This window comes from Choristoneura fumiferana, chromosome Z (genome assembly GCF_025370935.1).
Source record: "Choristoneura fumiferana chromosome Z, NRCan_CFum_1, whole genome shotgun sequence".
Lineage (NCBI taxonomy): Eukaryota > Metazoa > Arthropoda > Insecta > Lepidoptera > Tortricidae > Choristoneura > Choristoneura fumiferana.
Genome location: NC_133472.1, coordinates 42,142,122 through 42,163,476, shown reverse-complemented (window position 1 = coordinate 42,163,476; position 21,355 = coordinate 42,142,122). Strand labels below are relative to the sequence as shown.

The 21,355-nt window shown below is 41.1% G+C and overlaps 1 protein-coding gene and 1 long non-coding RNA gene across 2 annotated transcripts in view; both read left to right on the top strand.

Moving 5' to 3' along the window:
* The window catches only part of LOC141437359 (uncharacterized), a 150,345-nt gene that overhangs the window by 67,176 nt on the left and 61,814 nt on the right, over positions 1–21,355 (top strand). The window lies entirely within an intron of this gene.
* On the top strand, positions 1,284–20,310 carry LOC141437311 (hemicentin-1-like). Its single transcript, XM_074100592.1, has 14 exons — positions 1,284–1,330; positions 4,688–4,759; positions 6,204–6,357; positions 7,385–7,557; positions 8,413–8,526; positions 10,240–10,437; positions 12,194–12,348; positions 13,272–13,416; positions 14,300–14,451; positions 15,474–15,687; positions 16,858–17,070; positions 18,056–18,220; positions 19,282–19,373; positions 20,139–20,310. Exons 2-14 carry the CDS (start codon positions 4,696–4,698, stop codon positions 20,238–20,240), a joined length of 1,941 nt encoding a protein of 646 aa, XP_073956693.1. The 5' UTR covers positions 1,284–1,330; positions 4,688–4,695; the 3' UTR covers positions 20,241–20,310.

Here is a 21,355-nt window from a genome sequence, read left to right as displayed (position 1 = left end):
TGTAGGTGTTAAGTTGATGTTGGAATTGTAGACCGGTTCACCTTTTTGGGTGTGTTTTGTAAGCAGACACCCTCAAGTTTATGCGTGGATAGCTTAATATGGATTAAATATTGAGTTACAAGTTTTCCTACGGTCTTTGAGAATAGCCTCTTGTAGTTTCGGGTCATCGAACTATGGGTATAATCCTACTAATATTATAAATAGGTCAACCAACTTTAAAATGGTGTTTCTATCCCGTTACTCCGGATTAAAAATTGTTTGCCACATTAACTACAACATGCTTAGGATTTGAGCCATGGAAAATTGGCTTTTGAATTGAACAACTATTGACATGTGGTGGATTTGTACTCTTTTTGTACCCCATGATTACATACTTTTTATCAGGAAACATTGCCATGGCAGGCAAAGCTATACTTAAAAATTGACCCAAATGTCAATGTGTGTGTGTGGTTCGTGTGTGGTTGTTACGGTTCACTATTGTTTCGCGACTTTTAATTTCGCAACTGTTTAATATTTCTGAAAATGGAAATATTTCAGGATTTTTACAAAACCAACCTAACCTAAAGGGTTCTACACGATGACCCTGAAATAAATCCTGAAATATTTACAGTTTTAGAGTTTGCCAAATGAAAAGTTAAGAAATAAATCATGCCAAACGTTAGTTGCGAAATGAAAGGATACCAGTTGTTCCTCTTTCACCATAAAACGGCTGGATATAGATATATAGATATGTATGGCTGGATATAGTTATGTAGATAGATAACTGGATCTCTAAATAAACACTTAGGCTAGTTTTTATTCTGAAATTCACACAGTATACTTAAAAAAATATATAAATATCACAGATGCTTCTGATGCAATGTTAAATTAATGGAGATCATAATCTTTATGGATTTCCTACGGTTTTTTTAAATCCCGAAACTTTCATTTAAATGATAGTTAAAAGTTAAAATAAATGATTTAATTTTACTGACTTCATAAATAGTACTGTCAAGAACTAATTCATGAGCCATCACGGACCCATTTCACAGTAAACGTCATAGTGACATCGCTTTAATTAGGTGACCCTACCTATGTAATTGTAAATATACGATAATGATGTATACTATAAGCTAAAAAAAATATAGGGATTTCAAATAAAAGCTTAACATTTTCTGTTCCATTGGCTGCGTTTTTTCCTTTCACTATTAAAACAATAAAATTGAACATGCACATCCATACTATTCTTTCGTTGGACACCTGGAGCGGTGCTCACCTCGCGTATGTACATTCCTTATACAACCCTCAGTGTGACCGCTCGCTTGCTGGCGCGGTACTTACGGGAGTTTAGGTAAGTGATTAATTAAATGAATAATTTAATTTTAGTTTTTTTTAATCAAAATTATGGACAATTGTTAATTGTGAAAAAAAAACCGATTGTTTATAAAATGTTACAAGCTTGACTCAAATAGTAGAGCCTTTTTTTTACAAAAAAAATATAAATAATAATAGTTTAGCTGACGTATATTTTTTTGTAAGATGTAATAAGAGCATACGTATTTTTTTTGTTACACAATTGTGGATAAATTACTAAATTTTATTTGACTTTTTTATTCAAATGGATAGATACGTTTGCACATAACTCACACTACGTACTTAGGTTTCAATTTACTATTTTCTTCTTTACTTACTACTATGGTACTTAATTTCTGCAATGCGATTGTTTTTAGTTTGAGCTTTGTTTATTCAGAATGATGTGTTTTCCCACTTCTTTTACCAGTTTTATCCAAAATCTTTAATTTAATATGTGATTAATTGGTTAACCCTTTAACTGACAAAACGCATACGATTATATTGTATGATTAATATTGATTAATGAGGACTGAGGACTAAAAGACGGGAAATATCGCTAGATGGCGTTAGTATCGTGGGGTTTTGACGTTACGGTCTTGCTTGCAATTGGCTCATTTAGTTTTTAGCCAATTGCAAGCAAGAAGTTCACGTCAAAAAATCCTCACGATACTAACGCCATCTAGCGATATTTTACCTGTCTTTTAGCCCTCATTAGACTATTTACCTTTTGTATATTTTTAGGGCTACGACAAAGAAGTTATAAATTTTGTAAACTTTTAATATGTACATTAGTTGATCCATAGAATATAGTAATTCCTAATAAATCTTTAACTAGGGCACCCCCCCACCCCCCACTCCCCACAACTATCGCCGCAGAATCGGCTTTCAGCCAATCAGAAAAGTTGTATGTCCACGTAAGGAGAATGACATTATAATTTATACTAAAAACTAGTTTCTAGATGAAAATAAAAATAAATTTAGTAGTGGCCACCGTGACATTGTGCCGGGGAAGGACATAGGAAGGATAGTTTTTCTTTCGGAAAATTGTATAAGTTACCGCGGGAGAGCGAAAAACGAATTCTACGCTCGCGGGCAACAGCTAGTAGGGTACTCCATAAATTCAAAGCTTCTCTCAAAATATATTAATCGATCCCCCTGCCACTTTTAACCCCAATAAACACCCAAATTTTTACAACATCCGACGATTTCATTAAAAGAAAACGCTAAAACGAATCCAATCGTATAATAGCTCAATTGTATGACTCATTTCAAAAACTTGCTTTACACTTGAACTTTGTCTGAAGGGGTTAAAAGTTCTTTTACAGTGCTTTCATCGTATAGTGTGGAGGGTGCGTCGCGTGCGGTGTGCACAATGCATTTTTCCAAAGCCAGCGTAACTTGAGTCCCACGCCCCCTCACTCCTGCACTAATTTGATTAGATCGCGTTGAAAACTAAAGTTAGGAGGTGTCAAGATAAGCTGGCTACGCTGGAATGTTTTTGTTTCTATGAATCATGGAGTTGTAAACTCAGACATATGCGACTAGTGTACCGCGGCTTCGCTTGCATCATTAGAACTGGCAGTTGAATTGAAATTACGGGATCTTAAGTACCTTCTACCAATATAAGAACGATATAGTGCAACAAAAATAGCCGTGGTGGCCTAGTGGTTTGACCTATCGCCTCTCAAGCAGAGGATCGTGGGTTCAAACCCCGGCTCGCACCTCTGAGTTTTTCCAAATTCATGTGCGGAATTACATTTGAAATTACCACGAGCTATGCGGTGAAGGGAAACATCGTGAGGAAACCTGCACAAACCTGCGAAGCAATTCAATGGTGCGTGTGAAGTTCCCAATCCGCACTGGGCCGCGTGGAACTATGGCCAAGCCCTCTTGTTCTGAGAGGAGGCCTGTGCCCAGCAGTGGGACGTATATAGGCTGGATGATGAGTGCAACAAAAATACAAACTCAAACATGGATGCACAGAAAACCCAGAAAAGAGACCAGCGCTGGGAATCGAGCCCAGGTCCTCAGCATGCGTGCTATACCCCTACACCACCACTGGTCAGGAGTCTAGACATAAATTTCTCCCATGGGCATTTTCGCAAGAAGAGATTCACTCAAAATTTGGCCTGCATTCAAAAAGTAAATTTCAAACAAGAGTGCAACATTTTGATGTTATATATGTGCAAGTTTTGTTCCATTTTTCATATAATATTATAAAAGAACAGATTTAAAGTAAGAGTTTCTTAGGATTTTTTGTATAAATTTATATTTTTTGGTGCGGCTACCCCTAGTTTTCGACTTGTCCTACCCTGATCGACGTTCTATCGACATCTTTATGTTGTACTCGTAATACAGAGGTGTGTTTCTTCATACCATAAGAAATAAAATTGTACTGCATTAAATAATACTATATTTCAGCCTGCTTTTTTCTTAGTCACTTAAGCACGTAGACAGACTTAGCAGTTGAGGTTTGGAGATGTAACATGCGTTAATCCGGTCATTCTCAATTTATCCTTAATATTTGCTGGTTTATTCTTAATTTTTGCAGGTGTTAGGACCTTGTGCAAGGTCCGCCCGGATTGCTACCACCATCTTGCTCGCTAATCCTCCCGTGAAGCAGCAGTGCGTGTGTTGTGTTTCGGCGTGGAGAGTAAGACAGCCGGTGAAATTACTGGCACGTGAGGTATCCCATCTTAGGCCTCTAGGTTGGCAACGCATCTGCAATACCTTTGGTGTTGCAGACTTTTATGGGCGGTGGTGATCTCTTACCATCAGGAGACCCACTTGCTCGTTTGCCATCCAGTCAAATAAATAAAAAAAAAATATCGTGCGCCTGTCTAATTAGCGAAGGTACCGCTTTTATTTCATGCAAAAGCGACTCGGCACTGAGGCTGAGGCACATCTAGAAAAAGGATGGCTGCCATTTTATCTGTGCACTCAAGTCTAAATTTAGCGTGTCACAAGTTCGGGAAAAAGGCGATACGGTACTTAATTAGACAGGTGCTAATAAAATGCTAATGGCCGAATCCTGCAGGGCTACACTAAATTCGAAAATCGCAGTTCGTGTCGTTCGGTTCCTCCGACACATACTATTTAATACGAGAGCGAGAGGGGGTTAGGTACGATACGAACTTCGATTTTCGAACTTCGGAGTAGGCCCTCTGCTTCTGTGAGAATATACGAAATAAAAAATAGACTGCGAATTATTTCGGAGATCCAACTATCTGCTTCAAAAATTCGCCTAACCGATTTAGCGTAAGGAAGTGCCAAATACACTTACAAAATTACGTAATTAAAATATTACAAGGTATAACTTATATCTAGGTTAATAAGATTGTTTTTATTATTTCAGAATTCACAATGCTTCAATACGGCATTTTATTCGGCGTTATTTTTATGCAGCCAGTGCTCTCTATGGAAACAGGTACGATACTTTTCATTGCTTATCAAATATCATGATCATCATTCGCCGGAAAATGTCCTCTGTGGAACAAAGGCCCCTTTGGAAAACCACTGCGAACGACAACTCGCCACTTGAATTTTGAAAACGGAATCTACAGAAGGGTCGGAATCAGCATTTTAAGGCACAATTATAATGAGGATATTTTGTGAAAGGGGTTGTCTGCGTATGACATCTTATGCACTTAAACCCTTTAAAAACTGACCAAGAGATTGTCGGACACCCCCAGAAAAGGGTTTCCTAACCGTTACGAAAATATGAAGTGATTGGTGTCTGTGGATTTTGTATTTTGTACGGAAATTGTAGGTATATTTTATAAGTTAATCTGTTGCCCGCGACGCGACTACACTGACCGCGTAGAAGTCGGTCAAGCCGTTTCGAAGGAGTTTGGTCATAAACATTTTTGATCCGAGCATTTTATATACATACATATTAGATAGATATTGCTGTTTACTACTAATAATTTTCAAGCAAACTTAGCAGTAATAGTTTTTATCATGCAAACCAACTGTTTACCTAGCTTTTAGAACGGAGAGGGTAAATATTTCGCAAACGAATCACGTGTCAAAAATCGTCTTTTCAACTCCAATGATTTTAAAAGGCCCATTCACAGTAAATATCAACCGATACCCATGACACAGGCTGGCCCCACACTACAAGATTCGATGAGAAATATTTCGGCACCCGCAAAACCCGAATTTAAATCATAAAAAGGTACATCTATAGATATCTAGATATCGCCGCCGAATATCGCCGAAATATCGAGCTATACTTAGAGCTTCTCTAAAATCAAGGTACGCGGAACAAAACCCTAATTTAAATATAGTCTGAAACATTGTATGTACCTTTGTACCTCTATGGGAGGAATGCTAAGTTTTTTTTTTTGTACATTTAATTTTACCGCTAAAGCAATTCAATGGTGTATGTAAAGTTCCCAATCCGCACCGGGGCCGCGTGGGAATTACGGCCCAAGCATTATGTGAGGAGTCTGTGCCCAACAGTGGGATGCCATGATGATGATGAACCCCCAGTGGCGTAGCGTGGGTGTCAGCCACCCGGGGCGGAAGAAAATTTTGCCGCCCTCTGGTTTAGGTTTTAAAAAACTATAGTTCCTATACAAGATGTCTATGTGATGGTACCATTCAATTATAGAAAAGGGATTCCCCGATTTTGTCACAGTATAAGTAATGGACAAATTTCGTGCTCATCCTAAACGGTCCGAATTGTAAATGCGAAAAAATTGTTAAATGTATTATTATCTACGTTGATATACATATTCAGTATTATTTATTATGGAATTTGCCACCCGGGGCGGACCGCCCCCCCTCCGCACCCACAAAACACCCACTGTGAACACTGTGAACCCCTAAAAGAAGTTGCTATACCCTGCTATACCCCCTGTTTACAGAGGTGGTGGTACTCCGAGCGGTGAGAGGACAAGACGCTCGGCTCCCCTGCGGTCAGGGCAAGGTGTTCCTCGATGGACCTGACGCCTACGTACTTTGGCTCAAGAACGACCGGGAGTTTCTTTACCGGTTCCCCAACGAAGAGACCGAGCGGCGGTAAGTTGCGCACGAGCGGCGGGGCTTGTTCGTATCGTACCGTCCCTCTCACTCTCGTATTAAATAATATAGCGTGAGCGGGACGGCATGATACGTTGATCGAATTTTGCACATCGTAGCAAAGGGTCAGTGTAACTACAGATGTGCGAGTTGCGGAAAGTTTCCAAAAAAGGTCTCGGAAATTTCTGGAAATTTTCACAAGATGTATAGGAAGTATAAATTTAAGAAACGGAAAGTTTTGAGAATATTGTGAGAATTGTGAGATGTTTCCGAAATTATTACTATATGAAAAAACTCCGCAATTTTGGAAAGTTTCCTTTGGAACATCAGCACTGGTAACTAGATTTTCTTTACCTGCGGCTTCGCATAGTAAAGTCACTAGGTCCGCCAGTTGAATTGAAATTCCGGAATTTTACTAAACCCAAATGGTACTTAATGAAAATTTGGGAATCCCCAAAAATTACATCATGGTCTTTATTGACATTGCATTATAAACAACAGTCCCAAATATCATGACTTAAACCCAGCGGATGAGATTTCAAAATTGTATCCCGATTCCGTGAGAATATCGGGATAAAACATAGCCTATGTGTTATTCCAGACGTCCAGTTATCTACGTACCAAGTTTCATCTATATCCGTCCAGCCGTTTTAGTGTGAAAGAGCAACAAGCATACAGACAGACACACCATAAACTTTCGCATTTATAAATATTAGTAACTAGTGCTTACTCGCGGCTTCGCACACGTAGATTCCGCAGCTGAATTGAAATTTCGGGATTTTTCTAAATTCCCGTGGGAATTCCCGAAAATTAAATCGTGGTTTCTATTGACGTTACATTAAAAACAATAATGCCTAATTTCATAACTCTAAGCCCAGCGGTTGTTATTTTGTGATTTTATCCCTATCCCGTGGGAATATCTGAATAAAAAGTAGTCGTTCCAGCGTGAAGGAGTAACAAACATACTCGCTCACTCACTCACCACAAACTTTCGAATTTATAATATTAGTAGGATAAACGTCAACAGGTCACTGACCCTGGACCAGGTGTTTGGCACGACGTGCGTCGCGGGCGCATGCCACGACGACACCTCGCTGCTCCTGAAGCGAGTGAGCGACAGGGACGGAGGTATATACCGCTGCCGGGTGCACTACCAAGCCTCGCCGTCGGTCGACTACGTCATTGAGATTCGTTTGGTTGGTGAGTTAAAATCAAAACAAAAAAAGTACGTAATTTAATGTCAAAAAATGAGCAAAAGGGCTTTAATATCTGACACAACGGAGCGTCCAAAAATATCTGACACTTCCTACTGGCCCTATAGAAATAGAGTATCTGATATTTATAGCTTTTTCGTGACACATATGGGTGCTGGGCTGGTGACTGTAGAGAAAGTAAATTAAATTGTGACTACATATTTACCCCCTTATTCATAAAACTTAACAAGCCTATGTTAACTAACAAATGCTTTGTCCCTTCTAACAAATACAAATGTCGAAGTGACAGATAAGGACAAACGAATTTTAGCGGCATTTTAACTAAAATAGGTTTGATTGTCGTTTATGAATAAGGGGGTTAATATTTATACAAGATGCTAATTAAATAAGTGAAAACCTGAAAGTACTTTGTAGGATTTATAACGCTTTAGTTATTGTAAAAAAATATTTTAGGTACTGTACCGTGTCTAAAAGTGTACAAGTAAATGCGACATATTGCCAATCACATTGGTAGCGAGGTTGCATTTATTTGGACAAGCAACCTTAGCATAATGAATCGTGCCTGCTGGTTTTCCCACGATATTTTTCTTCATCGTAAGTCATGGTAAATTTCAAATAGTCGCCCATAAATCCCGAATTTTTTTGAGATTTTCCGAACCGGTGTGGTAGAATTAATGACATTCATAAGAGTTTGTTAATAAGCCTAAATTGAATAAAGATATTTCAACTGGAACTTTAACTTTGAGGTGCGGGCTTGAATTTAAGACCCTCTGCTCGTGCGGGCATAGGCCTAACCACTAGACTACTATATCTCCTTTAACTCCTCATTCATATATTCCAGATTCTCCAGGATTGCCTCGAATCTACAACGACGCCGGCGAGCTGTTGAAAAGGGGCCACATCCAGCATCTTAGCCTCGGAGCTAACTTGACTTTGACCTGTGTGGTTGACGATGGTGAGCACAGCACCCCACGATGGACATAAGAATATTAAGGGTGTCACTATCTCCCGGTCCCGGACGCACAATACCGACCGACATCATATTTTATGACACGCCCATAGAAACTCTTGTCAGTTTGACACCAGTTTGTATGGGCGGGTACACGAAATATTGGGTCGGTATTGTCCGTGCTGGTAAATAGTGTCATTCAATATTAATTATCAATGAGGGTTTTCACAGAAGTGAAATATCGCTAGATGGCGTTAGTATCGTCAGGCCGTTTGACGTTTGCTCGTGATTGGTTAAATAACTAAATGAGCTAATTGCAAGCCAACGTCAAACGGAAGATAGATTAAGATACTAACGCCATCTAGCCATCAGCTGATTATTTCAAAAGACTTTTTTCTTAGGGCGGTTTTAGATTAGTTTGGTTTCAGATTATTTGCGCATATAAACTTTTTTATGGAAGTGTACACGCGCACGTACCGTACAGATGAAGTGAACAAAGTTGTGCTATCGTATTTTATCGGAAAAGTCCATATTAATCTTGCTATCTCAACTAGCTTACTGCAGCTAATTGAGGAAGCAAGATATAATACGGACTTTTAGTTGTTTTGGGTAAAGAATTAAAAAGAACAAATTTCTCTCTCACTGTCTTCAACTTCGACCACATTTCAGCCGATGTTTCGCACATTTGAATGTGTGCGACTTCAGTAATACTTGAGTCTCGAATTTTCACAACGGCCAATTTTCGCCGTTGAATTTAGAGGTGGTCGATATAGATACCTCCATTTTATTCCCGTACTTAGTTCACTGCCGTTTTCAAAACGTTTTATTTTTGAAGAAAATAACGGTTTTATTTTATTTCTTTCCCAAAAACATTAGGGACCTATAACCAGTTGTTTTGGGTGAAGAATTAGGAAGAATTGGAGGTTTAAATGTAAATAAAATGTATTAAGTAGTATAAATTATATCGTATAATCATTTGAATATTTTTACGAGAGTGACTGAAGTATTATAGTTATATTTTCAAAAGAAACCATAGACAATAATTCGAAAAACAAACTGCTTTTATGGGACAACAACATTTTTCCGACAAAAGACGATCGAAAAACGTTATCACTAGATCGATACAGATGCGGTATTATTTTTCCTATACGTGCAGAAAAATCGCTAGTCTGAAACCATCCTTCGAGGTTATTCAAGTCTTAGGTACGTAAAGCGCAAGCCACACAGAAGAGACGTGGGACGGGGGCGCGTCGTGGACGGGGCGGACACGGGGTGAGGGCGTCTCTTCTGTCGTCTTTGGATCGCGACGTTTCTACATGCACTTAGTATGAAAACTGATCTTAGCGACGCGCTCCCGTCCACATCTCTTCTGTGTGGCTAGCACCTAAGCCACACGGGGTGAGGGGAGGTACAGAACATTCTAAAAAAAATACATCCCCAATTACGGCATATTAGGCAAAGCTCAGCGCAGGGGGCGACACTAGCGCAAACCTCTATGACAACGTCAGTTCTCTTTATAATTTGTCGCCATGACAGATCATAATCAAAGATTACAGTATCATAGAAATCATAGAGGCGATAGAGCAATATTTCCGAAAATTTTATTGAAATAAAATACTCAAAAAGCTGTTTACGGTTTTGTGCTAGTGCTGCACTCTGACGGCAGAAAATTGCAGTAATATTCCCTATTATAAGACACCTTGGATAATTATTTTGCAGAGCAACCCGACACTTTAGTATTCTGGCGTCGCAACGGCGCGGTGGCGGAGCGCGCGCACGCCGCTAGCGGCTCGCTGCGTGCGACCGTGCGCGTGCGCAACGCGACGCGCGCCGAGCTTGACGCGCACTACGAGTGTCTCGCGCAGAACGCTGACGTCACCGAGCCGCTCAGCGCGAGCGTGCTGGTCACTATGTACCGTGAGTACCTAGATACAAGATAGGTACAGTCGCTATCAGATATTTCGGAGCGACCAAGGTGGTCATTAATATCGGCACATGCACTCTATTATTAAGTTATTCAAAGTCAAAGTCAAAATATCTTTATTCAATTTAAGCTATAACAAGCACTTATGAATGTCAAAAAAAATCTACCACCGGTTCGGAATAACCTCTGCTGAGAAGAATCCGGCAAGAAACTCAACGAGGTATATATATTTTTTTAACAGATTTACAATATTATTAAATGATATCTATACTATTAGATCGAAAATACATACTGAGACATGGATGCACCAAAAAACCAGAAAAAGAGACCAGCACTGGCAATCGAACCCAGGTCCTCCGCAATCCGTGCTGCGTGCTAACCCGTACACCACTGCTGGACAGGAATCTAGACACGCATTTCCTATGAATACATATCTCAGGTTGCTTATTTCTACTATGCTTCTTAAGCAGCAGCAGCTGCACTAGCGACATCTATGTTTTGTCGACAGACGTCACATTCTTTCGGAACTAACCGCTCACCCAGACAAGAGATGTCGCTACTAAGCAATCCGTGCTAATACCCGTAAAAGTAACAAATTTGGAGTTGAAATAAAAAATACAAAAAGACAAGATATTTTTGATCACCTTATAGCCGCTCCGAAATAATTGATGGAGACTGTACAAGGTTTGACAGCTTAAGGACTTTAAAGATTATCATCATCGTCATCATCATATCAGCTATAGGACGTCCACTGTTGGACATAGGCCTCCCTCATAGACCTCCAGTTGCCTCGGTTGGAAGCGGCTTGCATCCACCGTGAACCCGCGACTTTAACCAGGTCATCCGTCCATCTCGTTGGTGGGCGTCCTACGCTGCGCTTTCAGATCCTCGGTCTCCACTCGAGAACCTTTCGACCCCAACGACTATCTGTTCTCTGTGCTATATGGCCTGCCCATTGCCCTTGATCTTCTACGTATCTCCTCATTTCTGATTCGATTCCTTAGAGAAACCCCAAGCATAGCAGCTCTCTCCATAGCTCAATGAGCAATTCTGAGCCTATTTATAAGACCTATAGTGAAGCACCAGGTCTCGGATCCATATGTCATCACTGGATTAAAGATATAATAGTCATCAATTACTTATAGACAATGTCCCCCACCACTCAATTAAACTAAATCAGTTAATTTATGACTAAGTTAGTTGGCAAAACTTTACAGATATAGGTATACAAATTTTTGACGTCTTGGGAACGTATGTCAGATCATAAGATTTTGAGAGCACGGATCCGACCCTGACGTGGTCATTGTGGGCAAACAAGAGGGTTCTGGGGGAGAACTAACAAAAGTCCACTATTGCGGTCAAAATAAAACCAAATAGCTTTACAATAACCACCTGAGTCTAACGGGGAAATAAATCCCTGTGCCGAGTTTAGATCTGCAAGAAAAATCGTGCAAGTTGCATTACATTGCGGCTCTCGGTTGACCACTACAAACTCGTTGGCTTTACGGCCTCGCAATGTAATGCAACTTGCACTATCTTTCTTGCAAGTCTAAACTCGGCTTTAGAATCAGGCGGTTATTGTAAGATTTGCTGTCGACTAGTCATAATGTACTGATTCAGCTGAGTGCGACGCGTAATTTTAGTTAAGACAAGCTCTACTACTGCCGTGAATTCTCCAAGCCACAACCATTTAGCACCAAAACAAATGACTACCATACCTTTCTGATTCCGAAGCACCTCCTGTTCCAGTACCCCCCCTCAGCGTGGAGATCCGTCTGAACAATAACGTGGACTTCGAGGCGGGGCAGCCGCGCGTGGTCGACTGCGTGGTGGTAGGCTGCGTGCCACCCCCCTCCATCACCTGGCACCTCGGCGATACGCTGCTAAGGCCCAGCGTGCACAAGGTAATAAATAAGTTTCCCACAAGAACGTATATGTACGAGTACAGTGGAACAAAAAATCGCGTACCGAGGTGGAACGTTTTCATAATCAATTTCTATATGATTTATTTGGCAAATGTATGAGATGTTAGCATGATGTAAGTAGCACAACGGTACTTAATTCAATTTCTTTGACTGTCTATCCTATAGATGGTTTTATACTCGTACTTAAAAACGTCCCTTGATACCTACATTCAGCCACCAGAGGCTAGAGACATTTTGAAGCTTAAAATGTGGTAGCAACTCCTAGTGCCATCTAGTGAGCAAATATAGTAACTTCAACATCCTACGGCATTCAGCATAAAAATATCCCGTGTATTTTTTTGTAATAATTGTAATAATTTTGAACACCATACTCTTTGTCAGACATAGTGCATGTTAGCGGCCACTACAATACAAATATTCAACCTCGCTAAATTTACAATTAGTACAAATTCAATTTCAGTCGTTACAAATATTATTCGTTTTTCATTTAATCCCTCATAGCTAAACAATTATAAAACTACGATTCACTTTGTAGTAGCTTTGTCTAAATAAGCGAAGCCTGGTATAGGGTAGCTTCTTATCTAAAATTACCCAAAGAAGTCACTGGTCGTGCGTGGGTTACAAACTTTACGAGCATGTATAAGTGAAAAACGAGAGTGAGAGGGACGGTACGGTGCAAACTTCGGTTTTCGAATTTCGTAGTGATTAAATTTATTTTTTTAATCTATTTTTATTATGTTTTATGTACTGTGCGAAAAGCGAATAGATATTTCTATTTCTATTTATTTCTATTTCTATAAAAATCGGTCAACTAATCGCGTACCTAACGTATAAAAAAAACATAAGAGAATTGAGAACTTTCTCTTTTTTTGAAGTCGGTTAAAAATCAAATTGTGTCGCAGGAGCTCCACGACGGCAACTACACGGTGTCGTCGCTGACGCTGGCGCCATCTCTGCGCGACAGCGGGCGCGAGCTCGCGTGCCGCGCGCACAACTCGCACCTACCCGCCTCTGTGTTCCAGGACAAAGTCACTTTGAACGTTGGATGTGAGTGTAACTACCAAAGAGCATTGTTACTATAGCCTCCTGGATGGGACCTGACCTTTTTAACAGACTTTTTTGGTTACGCCCTAGACGTGGTTCACCAGCTTTGTTATTTTGGACATTATTTCAAAATTCTTAAGATTAATTTTTCAATGAACCATTTGTACTTTGTAAAGTACGTTCGACCGTTATTCTTAGTGTTAATTGGTCCTTTATAAAGTAGCGTGAGCCCACGAGGATAGAGAAAAGAGTGGCAACTTTGCCTGCATAGTAACAAGCGCTAACTGGTGATATAGTGATAACCTACGTAAATCTGAAATAACACACACACGCACACGCACGCACAGAACCAGCTTAATGGCGATGGTATTTATATTTTCTTTTCCTTATTTATTTCATCACCATCAGCCAATAATATACGTAACAGTCCACTTAACAAAATAACAAACTTTAGTTAACAATATCTTCATAAAACTGAGAAATCTCTTGAAACACACCAAGTTCTGCGAAAGCCGGGCAGTTGAAAAACAGATAAATTTCTCCAAGTCCACGTTTGACACATTTGACGGTTGTGTTTCATCATCCAGACATCAGAGGCGCTGTCGTCTACGAAAACAGGTTTAAAGTGACACCCTCTGGTAGGTTACTTATCCTACATTTACTAATAGATGAACAGAAATGGTTTTTCTGCAATTCACTAAAATTTTATGCGATTTTTTATAGAAACGGATGCAGGATGGAGGCAAAATAACGCGTTGCTTTTGCGGGAAATTATTGACGTGCTAATTAAATAGAGTGCACAAATTTGAAGAACGGTCCGTTCTTCTTATTATTCTTGCCTGCCTAGATTTTAATAGCATTTGTAACCTTTCCTTTTGTCCACAAGATCGTCCGATCTGTCTGTCCCCCGGCGAGGAGGTGGTGGGTGCCGTCCAACGGGAGGCGGAGACAGTCTCTTGCGTGGTCGAGGCTTCGCCAGAACCGCTGCAGTTCAGCTGGACCTTCGCCGACTCGCGCACCCTGTATACCAGTGTTAAGGTGGGAACTTTTGTATCAGCCTCTAGATTACATTATATTTACTCGGAATGTATATAGATCAAACATCTGCCATCTGCCATCTGCCATCTGCAGTCTTACATCTTGTAGCATTGTGAATTGTGTAGGTCTGAGGATGAGCTCTGGTTATGTTCAATCAATTTGATTGGAGAGAGCTGTCGGTAGGCCTTGGGGGAGGCCTATGTCCAGCAGTGGACGTCTTTCGGCTGACATGATGATGATGATGAATGTGATTGTAGGGTTTTGTGATGTGCGTGTGTCCTTACGGCGTGGAAACGGAGGAGCTGTATGTATAAGGTAGCGGGTGAGCGGAGCACCTAATTGTTTTTACCCGACTGCCCAAAGGAGGGTTATTAGTTTATTTATATGGACCCTCGCAAAGTAAACGCCTGATTCAATAAGTTATAACATTCCAATAAAGTATGCAGGTGGTAGGATCTTGTGCAAGGTCCGCCCGGATTCCTACCACCATCTTGCTCACTAATCCTGCCGTGAAGCAGCAGTGCTTGCACTGTTGTGTTTCGGCGTGGAGAGTAAGACAGCCGGTGAAATTACTGGCACTTGAGGTATCCTATGTTAGGCCTCTAGGTTGGCAACGCATCTGCAATACCTAATCCTTTTCCAGTTTGCATATATTGACCACATAAATGTGTACACAAATATTCGACATTGCTGTACCTACTTACAATACCAGGTGGACTGACGACATCGCGAGAGTTGCGGGAAATCGGTGAATGCAAGTGCCGATTGGTCGTTCATTGTGGTTTTTATGGGAGAAGTCATTTCTTCAGCAGTGGACGTCTTCCGGCTGATAATGGTGGTGATGAGATAAACAACATAAAACTAGGATTCATTTTGTTTTAGCGTACCTAAATTGGCCTGGAAAAGGGTTAATGCATTATATCGTTCAAAATTTACCTGAGTTTGAAACATTCTGATTCACGCTTAAATTCCACCGCGATTAAGGGATTTTCGTTTACTTACTTCTACGCGTATTTTTCCAGAAACTCCCCGGGCACCAGCACCGCTACAGCTCGACGCTGACGTGGCTGCCACGTGCTGGCGACAGCGGCCCGCTGCTGTGTCGCGCGACAAACGCGTTCGGCGAGCAGAAACGCCCGTGCGCATACGCCGTGGCGGCTGGAGGCGCGCCGGCCGCGCCCGACTGCGTGCTGCTTAGAAGCTACCCTGACGCGCTACGCGTGCAGTGCAAGAAAGGTAAGCTTATCAGTGTGGCGACTCCTAGCGCCATCTAGTGAGCACATATAGATCCGAAACTCAGAAGCTACCCGTGGCCCATTTCACGAAGCTACAAGTTACAATTTACAAGCGGTAGTCTGTTTTCAACGCATACGGTTAAACAAGGATTACCGCTTGTAAATTGTAAGTTGTAGCTTCGTGAAATATGGCACTGGACGCGCTACGCGTGCAGTGCACGAATAGCAAGCTTATCGGCGTGGCGACTCCTAGCGCCATCTAGTGAGCACGAACCGACCGCGGCCCGCTGTTGTGCCGCGCCACGAACGCGTTCGGCGAGCAGAAGCGCCCGTGCGCGTACGCCGTGGCGGCAGGAAACGCGCAGGCCGCGCCCGACTGCGTGCTGCTTAGAAGCTACCCGGACGCGCTACGCGTGCTGCAGTGCAAGAAAGGTGACCTTACCAGTGTAGTGACTCGCCATCTAGTAAGCACATATAGAAACTCCCCGGACGCGCTACGGGTGCAGTGCAAGAAAGGTAAGCTTACCAGTGTAGCGACGCCCTAGCGCCATCTAGTAAGCACATATAGAAACTTCCCGGATGCGCTACGCGTGCAGTGCAAATTTGCTAAGCTTCATCATCATCATCATCATCTCGGCCTATATACGTCTCACTGCTGGGCACAGGCGTTATGTAGGAATTAAAAGTAGCCTATGTCTTATTTCTGAGATCAAGCTGTCTGCAAACTTTATTTAACTGACTGACTTATATCAACACACACCCCAAATCAACGGGCCGAGAGACTTGAAATTTGGAATAATAATAATAATAAAAAAATATCATGGGACACTTGACATCAATTGACCTAGTCCCAGACTAAGCAAAGCTTGTACTATGGATACTAGACAACGGATAAACATACTTATATAGATAAATACATACTTAAATACATATTAAACATCCAAGACCCGAGAACAAACATTCGTGTTATTCACACAAATATCTGCCCCGGCCGGGATTCGAACCCAGGACCTCAAGCTTCGTAGTCAGGTGCTCTAACCACTTAGCCATCCGGTCGTCAAAATATATGTTTCTTAATAGGTAAACGCGCACCATGAAAGGATTTCTTGAAAGTCCCGTGGACTATGGAATAATACTTTATAACGATTTTAACAAAACATAAATATTCTAGGTTGGGACGGTGGCCGCCCCCAAACTATCCACTTAACGCTCCGCGACGCCGACGGTACAGTCCTCCGCAACGTGTCCGACGCCGCTGGCCACTTCCACCTGCAAGGCGTCGGCGAGCGCAACCTGAGTGCCCTGGTGTACGCGAGTAGTATCCGTGGCCGCAGTCGAGAGGTCACGCTGCATCTACAGGCCACGAAGCCTTTGAGTGCTCCAGGTATACTATATCTAACCAAAGACAATATAAGTATTAAAAATGATTGTTATGTTATCAACCCACCAGTAAAAGCAAATAAAAATTTGTAACAAAAATAATAAGTTTTGTTGACTATTTAATTTTTACTATATGCATTTTTGCTGACTGTAGCTACATTGTACTGTCATCCAAACTACAGTTGCATAAGTTTCAAGTCGATGCCATTAATTGTTGAGGAGTATCGTCCTGCGTAGACGTTCCTGGCCGATGTATTGTCACGCAATTTACATAAGTATGCCAAATTTATACCAGTTTCAAGACGGAATCTGCAGGAATGAGAGAAGGCTACAGCCCTGGGGCCCCCCACAAAAGAGACTTCGGATTTTATTTTCAAATTCCAACGAGTAAACACTAATAATAAATAATAATAAAAACACTAGTAAACAACTCTGAGTATTCGGGCGTTTTCTAAAAAAAAATATCATTTCCTTTTTTTGAAATTTTAGAAAAAATATGGTTTCGCCTACTCACTCAGAATCAAGAGCACAATCGATTCCGATCGTTTAATAAAAATGACCCCTTTTTCATACAAAATTTTATGATTATGAATGAGTCAGTTTTGTTACTCCCATAAATACTAAGTGTATGAAAAAAAACGTCGCAAAACTGTCATTTTTAGGTAAATTTTTTTAAACTATCGGAATCGATTGTGCTCTTGATTCTGAGTAGGAAAAACCATATTTTTCCCAAAATTAAAAAAGAAAGGGTACACTTTTTTAAAACGCCCATTCATCTATATTTTTCACTTCAATCAGGCAATCAGTAAAATACCAAAATCTCAAATGGCCCTCATTTAATTTGGAAAATAGTTTGGGGAAGGGGGGGCTCCACACCTCTAAATTAGGCCCTGGCCACAAGTAACTTAATGTGGGGTTGATTTTTTTATTTTTACCACTTAATTTACAACTCTCTTTTAATATAATTAACTTTGTACTTTGTACATCAGTGATAGAGCTAACCCCAGCGCGTTCATGGACGCGTTGGCTGGAGGTGGCGGCGGGGGGCGTGGCCGTCGCAGCCGCTGTTGCGGCGACCGCGCTCTGCGTGCGCGCATTGCGTGCGCGCCGCGAAAACGTCGAACTGAACCCCGATCTAGTGCCGCGGTCAGATGGTGAGATTAAAGCTCACAGCTCATTACAGCCGCCCGGCACCCGACCAGCACCGCCTCGCCTCGAGCGTATTCTCATGTGGATTTGTATGGGTATGCGCTCACTACATCAACTCCGTAGCGTCACCGGATCGCCTCATACGCGCCATAGTGACTACTAGGGAATTCGTGGACCACGCGAGGCCACTCGTTATCAACGCGGCGTCCACCCGTGGATCACCTGTCGACAACGAGTGGACGCCGAAAGTCGAGGCGGTGCAGGTCGGGTGCCGGGTGGCTCTAATGAGCTGTGACCTTAAGCATCAATGTCTTATGGTTCTGGTCAACAGCATTCTAACTGCCCATGTATAGGGATACTTCATTGTGGTTTAGAAAATAATTTAAACTGCATTCATAGATCTTTATATGTCCCTGTCTGAACCTGGAACTCGAGACCAGCAAGTGGTCAAAAGAACACCCACTTACTGAAATTATAAATGTATAATTTAAGGGTCCTACTTGTATTGAAGATACTAACACATTCACACGTAGAAACTCATCTGGCCCCCAAGATACAGGTTAGCCTAGTTTGGGGTCCGCTAGAGAGTACATTGTTTTGTTTTCAATTTCATGTTTCACTAAATAATTTTTTAGTCATCTCAGCATGCTGATGTTCTGAATCCCAAATATGAAACTATAAACGATTTCTAACCTTTATTTTTGATAAACCTTTAATACTTTTACTTTAATGTTACTTGGAAATATTAATTCTTATGGTGGATTGATCGGTATCGTAAAATTGCGGGTGTTAAATAGTGGCCCGTTGTCGTTCATTGTAGCGTTCTATGGGGAGGCATTTGGAGGTGCATGTACCATCAGCCAAATAAGTGGTCTATCAATTTTTAAACAAGTTCCTATCAAATGTATATGTCGCTAAAGTCGAACTTTCAAGTTGACAGACACGTCTATTGGCATTATTGTTTTATGACATGCAACGATTATCAACTTTAGGGTGGTAGACCACATATTTTGCTGATGGTACATCTACATGCTCCCATCGTTTATAAACAAACTCGCTTTTCTAGGTACGTTTCACCGAGAACCGGATTTCGTGGGAGGGGAGAGAGTACTCGGCACAACGAACATCACTGTCAACCAGCTGGCGGCTTGTCAAAACGTAAGATAACCTTTTTAGAAAGAGAGAGAGAAAGAAAGTGTTGTACCAAACTCTCGGAGCAAGAGTCTGACTAACATGGCCGGTTACCAACGTAACTTGGAGTGGAGTATTTTTCTACCCAAAACACTTTTAGGGTTCCGTAGCCAAAATGGCAAAAACGGAACCCTTATAGTTTCACCATGTCTGTCTGTCTGTCCGTACGCGGCTTTGCTCAGGGACTATCAATGCTAGAAAGCTGTAATTTTAGCTGTAAACTATGCCTATAAAATGGTATAATAAAAATTTAAAAAAAAACTTTTTTATTGTACCTCCCATAGACGTAAAATGGGGGTGATTTTTTTTTCTTATCCAACCTTACAGTCCGTGACATTGTGGGATAGGTCTTTTAAAACAATTAGGGGGTTGCTAAAACGATTTTGGTATTCAGTGATTTGTTTGCAAAATATTCAACTTTAAAGTGCAAATTTTCATTAAAATCTAAACCGGTCGGTGAAAAAATTTGTAAAATGGTAGAACGTATATCAAACTTAATACGGTAACTTAACCGTCTTGAGAATTAGGTAGTTTAAGAGTACCTAAATAGCAGCGTAAGGTATAAAATACCTAAACTTGGAATATATTAGAAATATATTACTTAATTGTTTCGTATTAGCTACGGAACCCTATTTCGGGCGTGTGCGACACGCTCGTCGCCGGTTTTTTAATTTAAGACTGAAAGTCAACTATGCACTTGGCCATAACGTTTAATATGTTTTTATTTTACAGCAATACTCATCTTCACCGGTCCCGTCATGTCGCGTAATGGTGGGGTGCCCCCGTCCAGCTCAAGACGCCTGCCCGGCGACCCAACACTCGTACTTTGTATAGAGTAGGTATTAATATACAATAACTTGCGTAAGTACAAGTACATGCCCCAAAATTACAAACAAGTGCTATAATGTCACTATCTGATTTCCACTGGAGCCACCGACGCACATGTGCGTTCAAAATGTATGAATAATTATGACAACGGCACTGGGCGAAGTTCCGAAAACGCATATGTGCGTCTGTGGCAGTGAATGCGTTAATCCTACTTCCTTAATAATATAAATGTGAAAGTTTGTGAAGATGTTTAAATGTTTAGAGGTTTGGATGTTTGTTAATCAATCACGTCTAAACCGCTGAACCGATTTCGATGAAATTCGGTGTACAGATAGTTTGAATCCCGGGGAAGGACATAGGATAGTTTTTAACCCGAAAATTGTATAGTTCCCGCGGGATAGCGATAAACGAATACTACACGGACGGAGGTGCGGGCAACGGTTCGTTTTACATTATAGGGATGTTGACACCACCAATCAATTGACGTACTTTTTATGCAATTTTTATGAGCTGTCAAAACACAATTCTCCCATAGAGTTTGAATGGAAATAGCAACTTATGACGTCACTTGTTCGCACACTCAATCAACTAACTATTTATTTGTTTTAAAGCAACAAAAAATCTAATTTTGCAGTTAATTGAAAATTATTCTGGTTTTCAGGGCTGAAATAAAGCGTTTTTTTTACTGGCGTCGTGTCTTCGAATTATTTTTAATGGTGTCAACATCGATATTGTCACTTCTGTGTATGAGAAACTTAACAATCATGTACAATTGTAACTTGACGAATAGCGAGCTGGCATGACGGGTTTGAACGAAAGTAATATCACTTAGACATTTTTGTACAAAAACGACAGATGCATTTTCATTGCGAAAAGTATCGAAAATACAAACTGAAACATTTTTTTTTTAAGTAGCCTGTATAGTGTCCCACTGCTGGGCAAAGGCCTCCCCTCTCGTTCTGACGCAATGTCAGGCCAGTCCTTTGCGTACGTGTCCAGATCGTCCCGCCATCTCCTTCTCGGTCTGCCTCGATGTTAGACATGGGTAATCTCATCTCCGCGAAGTGATCTGACTCACTAGATCCAGCTCCGGTGTCGGTACCGAATCCGCTTATTGAATC

Excerpts from the sequence above, each read along its gene's own strand:
- LOC141437311 (XM_074100592.1), top strand. The coding sequence starts at position 4,696 with ATGCTTCAATACGGCATTTTATTCGGCGTTATTTTTATGCAGCCAGTG. Across the intron at positions 12,349-13,271 it reads TAAGGCCCAGCGTGCACAAG|GAGCTCCACGACGGCAACTA; the intron begins GTAATAAATAAG and ends ATTGTGTCGCAG. Across the intron at positions 14,452-15,473 it reads CCCTGTATACCAGTGTTAAG|AAACTCCCCGGGCACCAGCA; the intron begins GTGGGAACTTTT and ends GTATTTTTCCAG.